Source organism: Gobius niger (assembly GCF_951799975.1).
Source record: "Gobius niger genome assembly, chromosome: 1".
NCBI classification, from domain to species: Eukaryota; Metazoa; Chordata; class Actinopteri; order Gobiiformes; family Gobiidae; genus Gobius; species Gobius niger.
Window position 1 is genome coordinate 22,676,359 of NC_136852.1, and position 16,504 is coordinate 22,692,862.

At 41.3% G+C, this 16,504-nt stretch overlaps 1 protein-coding gene across 4 annotated transcripts in view; it reads right to left on the reverse strand.

The window, feature by feature from the left end:
• Positions 1-2,268: 2,268 nt before the first annotated feature.
• Positions 2,269-16,504, reverse strand: part of sorl1 (sortilin-related receptor, L(DLR class) A repeats containing) — a 41,507-nt gene continuing 27,271 nt past the window's right edge. The window contains exons 13-48 of one of the 4 annotated variants that reach the window (XM_079579034.1): positions 16,195-16,373; positions 15,601-15,787; positions 14,477-14,605; positions 14,117-14,202; positions 13,712-13,884; positions 13,459-13,590; positions 13,279-13,370; positions 12,676-12,922; positions 12,442-12,580; positions 12,174-12,347; positions 11,817-11,930; positions 11,497-11,619; positions 10,819-10,938; positions 10,407-10,532; positions 9,874-9,984; positions 9,431-9,562; positions 9,150-9,281; positions 8,931-9,065; positions 8,705-8,857; positions 8,382-8,552; positions 8,000-8,128; positions 7,778-7,904; positions 7,453-7,622; positions 7,181-7,296; positions 6,985-7,089; positions 6,841-6,907; positions 6,526-6,608; positions 6,336-6,426; positions 6,076-6,266; positions 5,438-5,560; positions 4,745-4,909; positions 4,363-4,537; positions 4,180-4,286; positions 3,734-3,926; positions 3,132-3,350; positions 2,269-2,930 (exon numbers count right to left, since the gene is read on the reverse strand). In XM_079579034.1, the coding sequence (XP_079435160.1) occupies positions 2,863-2,930; positions 3,132-3,350; positions 3,734-3,926; positions 4,180-4,286; positions 4,363-4,537; positions 4,745-4,909; positions 5,438-5,560; positions 6,076-6,266; positions 6,336-6,426; positions 6,526-6,608; positions 6,841-6,907; positions 6,985-7,089; positions 7,181-7,296; positions 7,453-7,622; positions 7,778-7,904; positions 8,000-8,128; positions 8,382-8,552; positions 8,705-8,857; positions 8,931-9,065; positions 9,150-9,281; positions 9,431-9,562; positions 9,874-9,984; positions 10,407-10,532; positions 10,819-10,938; positions 11,497-11,619; positions 11,817-11,930; positions 12,174-12,347; positions 12,442-12,580; positions 12,676-12,922; positions 13,279-13,370; positions 13,459-13,590; positions 13,712-13,884; positions 14,117-14,202; positions 14,477-14,605; positions 15,601-15,787; positions 16,195-16,373 (4,984 nt within the window). In that variant the 3' untranslated portion in view covers positions 2,269-2,862. Of the gene's footprint in view, positions 2,949-3,131; positions 3,351-3,733; positions 3,927-4,179; positions 4,287-4,362; positions 4,538-4,744; positions 4,910-5,437; positions 5,561-6,075; positions 6,267-6,335; positions 6,430-6,525; positions 6,609-6,840; positions 6,908-6,984; positions 7,090-7,180; positions 7,297-7,452; positions 7,623-7,777; positions 7,905-7,999; positions 8,129-8,381; positions 8,553-8,704; positions 8,858-8,930; positions 9,066-9,149; positions 9,282-9,430; positions 9,563-9,873; positions 9,985-10,406; positions 10,533-10,818; positions 10,939-11,496; positions 11,620-11,816; positions 11,931-12,173; positions 12,348-12,441; positions 12,581-12,675; positions 12,923-13,278; positions 13,371-13,458; positions 13,591-13,711; positions 13,885-14,116; positions 14,203-14,476; positions 14,606-15,600; positions 15,788-16,194; positions 16,374-16,504 lie in introns of all 4 variants that reach the window. The other 3 variants (XM_079579032.1, XM_079579033.1, XM_079579031.1) reach the window with 3 other exon arrangements.

A 16,504-nucleotide genomic window follows, 5' to 3' on the forward strand; every position in this document is an offset into this window, starting at 1 on the left:
CTGACCAACTCAATGCCCCGACAGTAGTTTTTCCTCTTAAGCTTCTTCATCTGTGTGTAAGCTGTGTGTTTTCTGCATGCGCGCGTGTGCCCTTGGAGTTCATAGATAACATACAGTAGAAACCTAATTTGTGTTTTCTAGTAAGGCATTATGTGGCAAAACACAAACAATATCTGATGAGTAGAAAAAGCATCACTTCCAGAAAACAAGTTAAGGCTTGGAAATCAAAATGTACAGTCGTGAAAGGTAAAACTATTGAAATGGTACATAATGTATGGTGCTGGATTACTGTCAGAAAAAAAGGATCATTTATGATGTAAATAATTGTCATGTTTAGAGGCACTAATTACCAATGTGTCGATCAGTTAAACAAAATGGCACAAAATGAACAGCAAAATTGTAAGTGAACAAACAAAGTTGGAAACAGACCAAAAAGCCAGTGCATGAGCTACCTTTAAATAAATACGATTGCTGTCTTTGATTTTTGTACATACTAGTAGTGACTCTCAAACACACTTCAGTATTTTCTTTGCAATGCTCAAAAATTATGCAAACAGACATCCAACTTTAAGGTTTTTAAAAGTCACTTGCTTGCTAGATATGTTTCTTTTTAAGATTCTTTTTAAGTTGTATGGTTTGGCAAGACTTTTTAGGGCTAACCCCGGCTGTAGTCCAGGGTTATAAATCAAAATTTCAAAAAAATCTCTATTATAAAACAAAACAAAACAAAACAAAAAACCTGAATGTCAGGACAAGACACAACAACATCAAGTGGTGCAAAAAAGGTTTGTGAGGGCGGGCATTGAGTGTACCTTATAATAAACGTGATTAGTCTGCAGAAGCCGGTCTACAGAGCAACATTTAACCTGCCCACAAGAGAACAGGCGCTTTACAAATTCACTTTAGCAATGACAAAAGAGAAAGCATGCACAAACTTCACAGGTGGTACCCTTAAAGTACATATAAAATACATTCATGAAGACATCGTGAACAAACAAAACATGAACAAGATCGTTAGAAAGCAGAACACCATCTGTTTCAGTGGCTAAAGATCACAGGCAGCACTAACCTCAAATTATAAAAAAGGGGGTGAGTCAGCAGAGGTGGACTTATATGAAGACACAACGTTATATTTTGGCGATTGAGAAACACATGTAAACTTTTATGACAGTCGTTATGACAGCATTTGGATGTAAACATGGCCACGAATTCAATTTAATTGTAAATCATAAATGAAATAATTAATATTACTTTAGCCTTACATATAGACAACCTGTTAACAATGGACTGGCGTGAACATGCCGTATGTCATTCCACACGTAGCTGACCCCACACATCTCAATTTTCATTCTTTTTTTAAATCAGTTAATCTTTTTTTTTATCATTTGGATGCTGTTATCTGCTGCCTAAGCCGTGGTGATGGTGCTGCGCTGGTGTCCACTCCAACACAGTTCCCTGAGAACCCCGACCTCACCCTCTGTGACTACAGTTATGGCAAATGCTGGAGGAATCAACAATGGTCCTGAATGAATAAAATACATCGTACACATCACACAAACAACATGGTGCAGCATTACACGGAGAGGACGTTTTAAAAGCCAGTATTTACAGTCTTCCTCCCTCAAAGCCAAAGAATAGTCTGTACATTTACCATGTGCTGGTGGAGGAAATAAAATATCTATGAGGACATTACTTAATTTTACCCGAGCCGCAATGGTCAAACCGTGGAAATGATCTACAGATAATGATATGTTTCATTATTCCAACTGAAGTGACACATCCTGCAATAGCACACATCATACTATGCATCATGTAACTACTCCAATAATATTATTTTTCTAAACAATGTATACAGCATTTTATATTTTATCTGTACCTGCTGCGTTCTGTTCAGTCTCTGAGCGCTTGTTTTGGCTTTAAGCATGTACCGCTCGTATGGATGGTGAGCTTATGTTGCAGAGTGTCTCTTTTTCACTTGCTCAGCAAACTTAGATTCTTCACAGTTGTGTCTCAGATAGAGATGCACCAGCCAGCTTTTTCAATTTCCCATACCGATATTTGGGGTTTGAGTATTTGCCGACACCCGATACCGATACCGGGAGACTTTCCATAGCAGTAGATCATTTGTTGCCCGTGTGGGAAATCAGTTTGCAGTGAGGGCAAAACATTCAAGAAAGATTACTGGATATTCCCATTCAAAATACAGTGGGCTCTACATAAAAATTTGGACAACTTCTAAAATAAGATGAACATAAGATCATTAACTAATAAACAAATGTAGACCTTTAACAGTGGCCAGTAAACATTTTCTTTTGGCAATTGCAGTGACCCAATCGTAACCCCATCCAAACTTTAGTTAAAACTAGCATTAGCGACATTAGCAATGTTGGCGCTGCTAACTGTAGCATTTTGTGACTATCTTAAATGCTAGAGAATAGTTTTCTAATGAGGTACGGCCTGTCTATATTTACTGGGATTAAGTTGTCGAATTTGGTATCAGTTGAGTGTCAGATATTTTGAATCAATACATGATCCAGTATATATTTTCTGGATCGGCATTCATGTTCAATCCAGTATCGGTGTTGGTGCATCCGTACTTTCAGAGTCCAAACTCTTCTTAGTCTTTTCCCTCATATATATATATATATATTTTTTATATATAAAAAATAAGTTATTGCGGATCCAAAAAAGTGCAATGCTTAGTTGAAAAATATCTTTTCTCTCAACTCTCCATATCTCATTCCAAACTGGTTGGTTTCTCTTCCAAAGAATTTTGCAGCCTCTGCAATGTATCCTTTTCTCTCCAGCTGTGCCATGACAGTTATAGGAGTTAAAGGGAAGAGACAAACAGGCCACTTCCTGCTACGCGATCACCATGGGAACATCATCTGAGAAACCGCTTATCATCGGAGCATCTTCATCATCATCACCTGAAAGAATGGAAATGTCTGAAAACATAAAGTATACAAAGATGAAAACATGTACAAAGTACAAGAATTTTACATAAATTATAAACTAATTAAAAGCATGAAAATTAAGTGGAGTCCTCAATCTGACAAACACAAGGTGAATAGGTTGAACTTGGATTGGGTCCACATATTTGCCAACAAAAAATCCTAGCAGTCACTCACCCAGTTCGTCTCCAGAGGAGAAGATGGCTGATCCAAGACGTGAGTTGTAATGTGAGTTTGCAAATGCAGTGAAGCTGTTTTGTAGACGCCGGTGTCTGAAGTACAGAGCCACAAGGCCTCCGCAGACAACCAGCAGCAGCAGAAACAGCACAGGGACCACTACAGCCGCCATGTCACTGCTCGAGCTGCCCCCACCACCACGGGACGCATCATTGGCTCCTAAAAACACAGGGACAGAAACATGAACAACATTCAATATCACTCCAACTATACTTTCACATACATTTGAATGTTTACAAGTATAAAACAAAAACAACAGCAACTGCATTGAATGCAAAAAAAATAACTAAGGGCAGCTTCAATTTGTCTACTACTTACTGCTGTCCCTGCTTACACTGATTTGTTATGTTCTTTCTTCAATTGATTCAGAATTTCTTTGCAAACAGAAGCAGCATTTTGAACCCGTCTAGTTTAGCTCTATTCCTTAATCCTGTGCCAACACTGCATTTCATTCTCAGACACATCCCCACAGTGAGCCACAAGTGCCCTCTGAGCCAGGCTTGGGGCTTGTTGTCTGACACAAAGACAGCCGTGCTGTTTACCTGCAGCGAGCTCATTGTAAAGGAGCAGGGCGGGTTCTCCGCACAGCTGGCCATTTATGAGACACCTCGCCTGGACGTAGAAAGTGTAGTTGTGCCCTAAGAGGAGGCTGCTGATCCTGAAGTACGTCTCCGTGGTGTTCCCCAGGAAAGAGGTTTTATTGGTCACACTGTCGTACACGTGCACCTCGTATCCCTGATGAAGACAAAACGGTTCCCAAAATAGAAAATGAATGATTAGTGAAATAGAAAAATTTCCACACAAAAGTATTTGGATACTATGTTAAGCATGATGTCATGATTTATCAGTTTTTATAATTATATGATATTTTCATTGTAAACAATCAAATCGTATGGTAATTTGACACTAGCCAAAAGTACAACAGAACACAGGGGCAATAACAATAGAAATGTATTATTACAGCTTCTGCATTGTACAGCTGACTCACCCTGCTCTCATTGAACCCTTTTTCTCTGACCGCCAGACTTTTCCATAAGAGGAACACGTGGTCTTTCTCAGTCAAAATTTTCAAAGCCTCTGGAGCTGGGAGCGGCGCTGGGACAGAGAACAACACACTTTATGACCACAATTGTAACTTTCATTGATCACCTAATATTTATGTGACTTGTACCTGTGTTGAGGGTGAAGCTGGCCTCTTTGCTCATGTTGCGGAGTCGGACAGACACGCTGTAGCGGCCGCCGGGCTCCAGGCCTTTCAGCACATACTCCACTGTGTTGTTTTTGGATGTGAGTTTATAGTCTCGCTCCTCCTTCCGGATCGCATCCCTCACATGGATCGCATATGTCTGCAGTGCACGACCACAAGTAAATATATACAAGTCACCAGTACAGTAACATTTGGAAATATGTTTCAGGAATCATTTTTGTTGAAAATAATGCATACAATTAATATAACAAGGCACAAAATCAATCTTAAATGAAAAAAAACATACCAATTTTTAATTATTCAATCCTACAGCTACACACATAAGCAGCACTGTTATTTTGCGTACCAGAGGTGCATTCGGGGCATCATAAGGCGGCTGCCATTTGAGTGTGGCCTGAGTCTTGTCCACTCGAACTCTGTGAAGGTTTCTGGGAGGGAGGCGCTCGTTGGGGATCATTTTGACCACACCATAGTCAGAGGGAGGGCCCAGGTATGGAGACACAACACGCACCTGAGGGAGAAAGGATTTGTTTTCTGGCTGATCAACCAAAATTCACCCAAAACGTAAAATCCCCACTTCTTATGCACTCATTTTATCTCTTCAATGTAATGTGCATTTTCTGGTTCATGTTCAGATTTTATGACATATTTATTCATGTTGCCACACCCCTTGTACTCCCATCTTGACTTTACCCCAGCAACAGGTGGTGTGGAAGCAGCTATGGGGTAAATCACAGCTCCTCTTGGCACCTGCATCTCTCAAAGCTCACACTGAATAATAACCCGTCTAGCAGCAGAAATTTAACCCGTCCAGATGTTCCTACTTTTTTGTTTTCGGCTGAGGAAGATTTGTCTCTGCACGTCTGAAATCACTAAGGAAATGGCAGAGCGGAGTAGATGATGGTTTCAGCTGAGGGCTTAGGGAGTTTAGACATCTGCACAGCAGTCTCTCTTGACTAAAAACTGCAATGGTTCGTCCCAAGCCACAGACTTCATTAAATGAGAAAAATAATCTCACTACTTTTATTTTTAGTCTCACCAAGAAGAGGTACTGCTCATCACTGTCAACAGTCACCGTGAGACTCAGGGAGGCGGTGCGCACCGAACGGGGACTGCGGTACAGGTCCAGGAAGGATGTGGCATAAAACACACCAAACTCCACCTGTGACCAACAAACACAAGATTATCAGATTCATCCGAAACACCACCTGTACATATTTAGTCATGGGGGCCACAAGTGGCCGTAAAAAACAGGAAGATAAAAGTACGAGTTTGTAAAACATAAAGATGCTCTGTGTATGTATTTTATCGCGCCAATTTTAATAACCATTTTCCATGTGAAGTCTATGTAAATTCATTCACATTCCAGAAGGACTGATTCTTGACAGATGCTCATCGGTAAACACGTTTTGGCACAAACACTTGTATGAAATTATTAATATATTCAGAATAAAAATGTCCCAGTTGGATTTTGCATTTGCCTCACTGTAACCAGGTGCATGTTCTGCACAAGGTTAGGCGCTCAGAGAGCAATTTAAATCCCCAATAATTATTTTACATAGAATCTCATTTACATATTATAACAACAGAACAAAATCAACTATAAAGTCAATTATAACTCAGAACGGCACAAAGACATATAGGCAGTATATTGTATAATTATTCTGCTAAAGGGACCTGTGCAGGGGGAGTGCTGACGGTCCAGCTACAGTCCACCGCAGTCTGGTTCAGGGCACGGGCTTTGAGCAGTGGTCTCTCTGGCTGTTTGCCACTGGTCTGCTGAAGGGACAAAGCTGAGGGGCTGTCCCCGATGCTGGTATGGGCCCATACTGTCACCTCATACACTGTCCCAGCAGTGAGATTCATGGCTGTAAAAGGACATACAGTTTATACACTTATCAAACTGTAAGTCACATCTGAAATATGCTTCACTGTACCTTTGAGTATCCTCTCCTGTATAGTGTAGTTTTTACTCTCTTTCATGTGTGTGTCAAACTGCCAGGACAAAACCACCACGTAGTGCTTTGCCTTCTCAAGAAAAAAAAAGACAAGCACGTCTTAAACTCACATGGACTGAGCAGACAAAATCCACTATTTACACACAAATGTATTCAAATAAAGTCTCACCTCATACTGGGAGTTAAAACTAAATGAGAAACTCATTGAGTCGTCTGTGATGGTGTCAGCGATAACAGAAGGTGGTGAAAGAGCTGCGAAAAACATTTTTAATAAATATCCTTCTTAATTTCATTTTTTAACATATTATTATTACAAGCATTTGTCCTCAAAATTAGCCAGTTTCGACATAGTTTGCAATTGCATGGGCACAATCAGCCTCAGTTGTTTCATGACCAACATGCCCAGTAGGGGGCAGCATTGGAAAGCATTACAGTGATATTTTACAATATGCATCCAAATACTGCATAAAACAAGAAGACATACCTTTTTGGGGAGTAACAGATTTAACTTCGGTCCAGTTTCCTGATCCTCGACTGGTCACTGCAGCCACCTGCAGGAAGAAAACTCTAACGTAATAAAGACCTCCCAGATTACGGGGATCTTCATGTGATGTCTATGTATCCTCACCCTGAACTTGTACATGGTGTCGGACCGCAGATCCTTCACTTCAGTGCTGGTGGCCATACACCTCTGTGACGTCCAGTCCTGACCACTTTTCTCACTGTATTCAACCTACAACAACGAAGATTCCCCATCAAAGATTTACATGCACCTTTTAGATGTGCCTTTTCAATATTCAAACAGCTAGACGGGCTTCGCTCACAATGTACTCCCGGATGAGGCCGTGGGATTTATCAGGGGGGTTCCAGGACACCTCCACCGTCCCATCTCTCCCTCTGTTCACACAGGAAAGCTGCAAGTTCCCGGGAGGGTCTGGCACTGCAGTGGACACACAAGATTAAACTATTCTAGTACAACAATTTCACTATTTAGACAAAGGAATATAGTCTTGACCCTATTAGCTTGCATTAGAGTATCAGGAACGAGTTTCAGCACAGACATATCTAAGCAGCACAAAACTAGTCAAACACTCACAGCCCTCTGGTGTCCTCACGGTGATGATTTCATTTGTCTTGTGCAGTTTGCTGAGACACTGAGTGAGAACCTTCACTTGATAAGTTGTGTCTGGTTTCAGCACGGTCAGTTTATAGCTGGTTTTGTTGCTGTGAGTGTCCATGACTGTCCACTGCTGGGCATCCACCAGTCTATGCGAAAGAGACAGGTTACACATGGACAAAATGCTACTGTATTTTTCATTCAAACTAAAGAAATAAACAACAATAATGCCATTCAAATTTGTGTGTCATAACCTTTTTGATAAAACAGAAAAAGCCCCATAATTCTAATCTACAGTATGTACCTGTAGGAGATGAGGAAATTACAAGAATCCACGGGTAGATTTTTGGGCCGGGACCATGTCAAGGTGATGGCACCAAAAAAGTCAGGCGTCCACTGAAGATTCTGAACTTTGTATGCCTGATTCTCTGCTAAAATTCAAGAGTGAAACAGCAAAATGCTACTTTAGTGTCATATTCGCCAAAACCCACAGATGGCAGCAGAGTTCTTTTCATTGGAGACTTGCCAGTGCAGCTGTCCTCATCGCTGTGATCAGAGCAGTCCAGGAAACCATCGCACCTCTCTCCATCCAAAACACAGGCCTCGCCGTCAGCACACCGAGTCCCGTTCACACAGAGCAACGGCCCACGGGTAGCTATAGAGCACATAAACTCAATATTCAATGCAAATAGGGCTGTGACTGTTATTATTACAAGGACCGCATTAAAAGGAAAACATTTATCTGAAATCATTAATAATGTCATGTATAAACCAAGTATGAATCAGGTCTTGAGCTAACCAAAACTACAGCATGCCAATCGAAACCCGTTTGAAACAAATAAAAAAACTAAAGCCACTGTATGGAAATGTAATTGGAATACGATCAGCTGTGCGGTGCTGAGACCTACGGCAGTGTGCTTCATCAGAGCCGTCCTGACAGTTGGCCTGCCCGTCACAGTGCTGCCAGTCTGGGATGCAGGTTGGAGGTCGGTGACAGAGGAACTGACCCCGAGTGCAGCGTCCAGGAGAGGGAGGGTGAGGCGGGGCGGGAGTGGGCTCTGGAGCCATAGTCACATTCACTGTTAATAAAAACGCAGCATGAATATCTTCACAGCAGTACAAACAAGGAAGTTTAAGTAAATAATACACAGAACCTATTAGCATCTTTTAACTGTACTATTGTATAATTTAATAACATTTGATTGGTATGTGTAATTAATTTTTCTTCTACCTGTGGGGCATCCAAGCTCGTCGCTACCATCAGGGCAGTCAGCATAGCCGTCGCAAACCCATGTGTTGATGATACAAGCTCCAGAGCCACAGTGAAAGCGGTTGGGAGCACAGGTGGAGGGTCCGGGGGAAACAGTGTGAGGGGTAACTCCCCCTAAGAGTACAACATGAGGTGTAATCAGTTAATAGTGGTCAATTGTACATGGAATGCAAGCAGCGGTGTTTACCAGTGCACTGAGCCTCATCGGACCAGTCTCCACAGTCGTTCTCCCCGTCACACTTCCACCACGTGGGGATACAGCGGCCATTTTTACACTCATACTGGAAATACCGGGAGCATCCTGGTACCTCAGTGGGAGCGGCTGTGAGAGAAAATAGCAGTTAAACCTTAAACATAATGCCAAGTTTAGAAGAAACCATAACTAGTATTGCCTTTGTATTCTTACCACAATTAGCTTCATCTGAGTAATCCCCGCAGTCGTCCATGCCATCACACTTCCACTCGAGGCTCACACAGACGCCATTGCCGCACTGGAAGGTGTAGGCATCACACACCTTGCCAAACTCTGTTGGTGTGGCTGAATAAAAAATAAAGGAGCAGGCAGAAGTAAAATGCGTAGGACCGTTCCCATTACGATCATTATTCCACAGTGTGTTTTTTCAAATGCTACTCTTCTAAAAAATACTTCTCTAAATGACACACTCCACATCAATAGGTATGACTCACCACAGCCAGCGTACTCGGAGTCCTCGTCAGAGCCATCCTCACAATGCTTGACCCCGTCACAAACCAGAGACTGAAACAGGCACTGGGCTCTGTTCTTACACACAAACTCCATGTAGCGTGTGCACAGGGGATCTGAGAGGAACCGAAGAAATACTTTATTTCAAACATCAATACAAATCATAATAAATAATAATAAAAACTATTGTAAATCTAATTCATCTACACGGTTCTTTATATTCGATAGGTCTACATTCAGTACATTAACAGTTCATTGTTTGGGGAATAAAATGAGAGACTTTCTTCTGTTTCTGGAACGGAAAGCGTTCCTGTGCTGTTTAGGGTGAGGTTTATTTCAAATGGTCTCTCTCGTGAACCATATTCCGTTATTAGTAAAGGCCATGTTTATTTTTGTATATTTTCCATTGATCTTGAATAACACCCACCACAGTTTTGTTCGTCCGCTCCATCTGAGCACTCCTGGATGCCGTTACAGTGGGCCGTCGCTGGTAGGCAGGTACCATTAGAGCAGAGGAAGCCTTTACATTTAGTTCCCTCTAAAAACAAAATCATTCATTTTTAGTTTTGTAATGCTATATTACCAAGTTTAGCCAACAATATTCCAACAATTCAATCCAACATTTACCTTAATTCTATGCAATAGGAATAACAATGAAGCTAAATGAACAGAACTGATTATTAACGTCCAGCCTGTGCTGGATTGTGTTCTTTTAAAATGATGGCCGTAGTGAAAAAAACAGAGAGAAAATTCTGCAGTGCACCACAGATCAGATAAAGCAATATAAAGAAGAAAACAGCAACCACTTGCTTACTCAAAACACACCCCTAAGCCAACTAAAAGCAGTTGCCCTCATATTCGATAAGGTGACTGTAAACAAGATTCTATCTAGTCCACGCTTAAGGCTGGAGAAGCTTATTTGAACCTGGATGAGGCAGTAAAGTGAAACACTGGTCCTACCGCAGTGCTCAGGGTCTTCATCTGAACCGTCCTGACAGTCATCATCGCCGTCACACTTCCACCGCTGAGGGATACAGTGGCCAGTGTGGCACTGGAAACTGCTGCCCTCACAGGTATGGTGGCCCACTAAGAACACACACAAGCAGATTAAGTGATAGAAAAATATAAAACATATGATTTATAATGTCAATTATTTTCCTATCCTACTCTATATTTATCTGGTAATCTATAACTCAACATTCACAATCCTTTGCTTTTTAACGTAATGTGTCCAATAATATTTCACACAACATAGTCCCACAATAACTTAGATTAGGTTGATTGATGATTGATCCAGGGAAGATTAAAAATAGACAACAATGGCAGCCTGTTTGACCACCCCAATCACACCAACATAAGACAGAAGCCCTACCGGTGCAGTTGGCCTCATCTGACCAGTCTCTGCAGTCATTGTCTCCGTCACATCTCCAGGCCTCGCGGATACACACTCCTCTGGCACAAGTGAACTCTCCAGGACCACACTGATGGGATTCTACAGGACAAACAATGAACCCAATAAGCAACCTTTGAACTACAGTGGCACTGGGCACGTATTTAGTGTGATTAAGTGATTATTTTAATTACATAAATATCACTCAGGCTCAGACAGAGGGTGTACCTTTCTGTATAAAGGGCAATGGATGAAAAATACCTCTGACCTTAACTGTTATGAATGCTCGTAAACAAGAGAGCAAAGGAATGGACTTATAGGGTATAAATAATTATGTCACATTGAATGTATCTTTTTGAATGATACTGCTACATAATAACTGTTAATAATAATTGTAAAAAGTTTATAAACTTTCTGAAGCCAAAGTACATATGTATGCAAGCTGAATCTAAAAAAGCTTGGCTATAATATGCTGTTTTCCCCATAAAATAAAGTCCCTTTAGGAGTGAAAAGTTTACGCGTTAGGCTTTGGGAGAACAATAAACCAGACCTGTCTTTGTTTAATAGATAACAAAAGCCAAAAAGCGCTGAGCTTTATAGTACTCAAAATCGCATCTGTTGTTTGTTGATTTACATTTCCAACAGAAAGGTTGGTCATACCGCAGTGCTCTTCATCACTATTGTCTCCACAGTCATCTTCATGGTCGCACTTAAAGGCCAGAGGTATGCAGGATCCTGATGCCACACAGCGGAACTGGTTGGATGGGTCACAGGTAGTAGTTGCTTAAAATGGACAGACAAAAGTAGGAAATATAGTAACTATTTGGATAAAAACACAAACAGGCTCTTGCAAAAGAAATGGTTAATCCCAATGAGTTTTTTATCTAGCTTAGCTAAAGGACAAATAAAAGAAAAAAGTAAAGATGAATATGATGTATACTGTATATGATGTATATGATGTATACTGTAATTATACTTACGACACTCCTGTTCATCGCTCATGTCTCCACAGTCATTGTCACTGTCGCATTTCCAGATGCTATTGATGCAGCGGCCATTGGAGCAGCGGTACTGGTTTGGCAGACAGCTGTGCTCTGGGAAATAACAGCAGTTTTATCAGCAATATAAATAAATTAATAAAAAGAACAATGCGTTCTAATAAAGCTTTCACACGAACAGTAAAAGATTCTACATTTGAGTGTTATTACCATCACACTATTCTGCACGTCAGCAACACTTGCAAAAATATGTTTCCATTTTATATTTTATATTTGCCTAATTTTACAGACTAGTGCAGAGAGATGGATTAGACATTTTATAAATAACCGGGGCCTTACCGGTCTTAACGCAGGTGTTGTTGTGGAGCTGGTAGCCTGTGGGACATTGACACTGCAGCTCTCCACTGGGTAGGGAGATCGTGGGTGCACCATCAGGACAAACACAAGTATGTCTATGTCCAGGCTGAGGCAGACATAGCAGGCTGCATGGCTGATCGGCACAAGCATTATGGCCTATAGAGACCCAGTAATTAGAGATTAATAAAATCTGTAATACAGTAGTGATACTCTGGGCAATAACTTATTTATATTAACATAATTACCTTACCTCTGTTTTTTCCTTTATAAAATATTTTAAGGTCCATTACTCCAGTGAGCCTCCCAACAATCAACTCGTTGTTCTGGGATCCACCTTTTGGAGCTTTAAAGATCCCCATTCTGGACCAGTCATCCCAGTAAAGATCATTCTATGAACATTGGTTACAAGAATGGTCACTAAACAGAGCAAGATCTCAAGCAACTCATGTTGGGAATATGCAAATGAATGTGCAGTCCAGCTCACTTTGAAGACCGCGATGGCGTATGGATGAGGCAGGCCCTCCATTAGGACAGTTCGTTGACCCCCACTGAAGTCAGCCCTCTCGATGCGGTCGCTGTAGGCTTCGGTCCAGTAAAGCCAGTTGTCGTCGGCTGTGATGCCGTTGGGCCAGCGCACACCATCAGACACGATGCACGACACGTTGCTTCCATCCATGTAGCTGCGGTACAAGCCAGCCGCACGGTCCCCCCAGTCCGTCCAAAACATGAGACTGAAACCAGATGCACAATAAGAGTTACTTGAAATGTTGGTTAGTAACAAAATAGATGTTTGAATTATAAGCAAGAAAAGGAGTGCTCAATTGTAGATGTATAGTGTTTTTTGAACCCCTATTCCAACAAACATTACCTTTAATATGACTTTATGGCTTAATATCAAAGACCGTAATAACAGTACAGCACAAATATAAATGGCATAAGCCTCCATAATACACAATTACTAGTGTAAAGGCTCATGCTGACCCAAGGGAAACTTGTATACACATGTAATGATCAGGAAAAGGCGCAACACTGCATGTATAATTTGTACTGTATTATGGTCTCTCTGAGGAATACATTTATGGATTACCTTTCTCCAGGCAGCAGCACCAGCGCTCGGGGGTGTTCCAAGATGGAGGAGTTGAGCAGCGTGTGCCGCATATCACCATCCGGGTTAGAAACCTGAACACAACAGTGCACCAGTAAAAAAAAAAAAAAAGAGGCTCAACAGTAATTAATCCGATAAAGAAGCAGTGGGACGATAATATACCTCAATCTTCTGCGCTCCAGCATCCACCCAGTACAGGAGTCGACTGACGGGATCAAAGGTCAGCGCCTCTACGTTCTGCAAGTCCTTCCTCACAACAATCTCCTGACCCGTGCTTCCGTTCAGACACAGACGCTACCGGGAAATACAAGAAGATGAACGTCTATTCATAGGACAGAGAATCACATGTGGCACATTGGATATATCGCAGGACGAAGCAGACAATAGCCCGGGAGCGCTGCTGCTGCTCACTCACCTGTATAGTGTCCAGTGAGATATCGGCCCAGTAGAGGCAGTTTCGGTCGTAGTCAAAGTCTAGAGCCACGGCCTCCCTGAGACCGGACAGAGGCAATGCCTGATCACTGCCGGTGGCCAAGTCATACCGGTGGATGGAGTTTCTCACAGCATACAAGATGAACTCATTACTCTCTGCATGGTGTTGTACAAATGGTTGTTATTACAGTAAACCAGTACATAAGTCATGTCTGCAGAGCTTGTGCATAATAAAGTGACCAACAAATAAAGTAAAAACTATACAGAATTTTCCATCTAGGGGACGTTTATGTCTAGTGTCAGTGTTCCATGGTTTGGCAGTCATTTTGAGCACCGAAGGTCAAGGCTTTAAATCATTATGATTTAAGTAAATCAGCTAAAAGCTCACCTCCAACAGGACATGGCAACATTTCTCCGTCCAGTCTGGCCTCAACATCTCCTCCACTGCAACTATCGCCAGGCACCTTTCTGTACCTGCAGAGTACAACAAAATCAAAAGTCATACAAAACACATTTTTAATTGTTTAAGTGTAGACTATTATGTGAGAGCTAAAGGTCTCCTGTAGCTAGACCATTGCAAACATGATTAGACAGTCTTGGCGTCAACTCTAGAAACGCCAAAACACTTTCTGTCTCATAAAAATGTAAATTGACGTCTGGCATTGTAGCAGACACTAGCTTTATGCAAATGAAGTCCATAAAAGGAGTCCCAATCTGCACATTTCCGCTGCTCATAATAGCTGCTTACCCTTTGCTGCGGCGGTAAGTGGTGCCGACAGGACATGGGACAGGGGGTGCGTAGAGGTCCCCCGAGAACTCTGGGTCAGGCACGCACACCTGGAGCGACAGGTCCTCACTCAGCTTGAAGCCGTAGTCACTGCATGTAAGAAGACGAGGAAGACAGACGTGAGAGGGAAGAGAAAATTGTGAGAGTGCCCTTTGGCTAATGGAGCGCACATTTAAATACAGATTATTCATTATTTTCTCTGACGAGACCTCACGGAGGAATGACAATATGCAGCAGACTAGCCAAGTACATTTTTTTTATCAGCGAGCATTGAATACACACTAAGATTCAATCTCTCTTTTTGTAAATTGGCCCGTAGGCTTTATTTGACAGGGCAAAAATGGTGAAGAGCAGGGAGAGACATTCAGCAAATATTTGGAGCTGGGACTCAAACCCTATGTCAAGTAGCCTTAACCACTAGACATGCCATCAACTGCACAATCTCTGCCAATTGAATTTTTTTTTTTTGTACAGTAGTAGAGTTATTGAAACATGGTCATACAAACTCATTTATACCAATATCTTCAAGTACCACAAGCAGTAAGAAATGTCCCATCAGTCAGGATGAAGCATAAACACAAATTTTAGAATCATACAAGCTGAATGGCCTTGAATACACTTCTTGAGTAAAACTCAATGTAAAAACAATCATGCAGGATGAAAAGTCATTGGGTTTTTCATGTATCCTTTCTACAGACTTGACCTACATTGCTACATTGATGCACCAAGCTTTAGGAAGTATTAGCCTTCGAATTTTATGAACTAAGCCAAGAATTTGCAAAGGATTGTGTGTATGTGGGTGTTGTCATTGACTGCATATTTGTTTTTTTGGGTTTGTTTTTTTTAGCACTTTGAGTTACATTTTGAATGAAAAGCGGATTATAAACAAAGTTTGACTTGATTTTAAACTTTTATTAATGAGTTCATAATTGTTTTGGGCTCTGCGCAAAGCCCATCTGGTGAAAACATGGAAAAAACACAGTTACATTAATCTGCTGTCTGTTTCAACATAAATAATCTGAAACTAACTGAACATTTATTTTTATCTGTATATAATCACAACAAAAACAGCTTCTCTCCCTCACCACTCATAGTCTTGTCTGTTGCAGGAGCAGTTGGAGATGGTGACTGGACGGTCAAAGTCCTCGCCATTGAAACATGTGGCGTGTGGAGCTCTCCTCTTGTAGGTGATCTCTCTGCCCAGCAAACACTCGTTACCATGTTCATCTGATGGAGACCAGCGCTTATAGTCTGCGTCTAAACAAGGTACGCCTAAACAACAACAGGTGAAACCCATTAACAGTGCATGGTAGGTAAATTACTTTGGCTTTAATCTTGGTAATCAAAATAAGGCTTAAAAGATTTATAAGATGGTATTGTGAATATGACTTATAATGTGACTTGGTTATAAATGTTAACAATTAAGCTTTGTTAAGTTGTTTTATAAAAGAGGGATTTAAAAATGCCATAACAAAATATGATGAACTGAAGGACAACTATTCAAATGTTTCAAATTAATCAAAATTCAGTGAGGACACTGTAGGGCTGTAAAAAAAAAATCTGATTTACAGCCCACGAGAGCATTGAATTGAACCATAAAGTTGCATAAACAGCAGTGCATACGTTTGCTAGGAGTGAAGGTGTTTTTGACCATACCTTCCCACAAGCGTGTGACTTACCGAGCACGTTGGAGGTGTTGACCTGCAGGATGAGCCAGCTGTGCCTCTGGTCGGCATAGGAGCCAAAGATGGTGAAGATGGTGCTCTTCTCCCCAGGTTCAGTGAGCAGCTGGTAAACAAACACCTCCCTGTCTGAGAACTTAAAGTCAGTCCATGTCTCCCCTTCGTTTGTGCTGAACCTGGAAAGACACAAATGACACAGAGTTTCCTATTAACAAACCACAAAGATTGCAACTATTTTTGACAATGCAATACTCGCAAACTAAACTTAAAATCCAGTCCTCATTCATGTCGAAAACCTGACATTGTT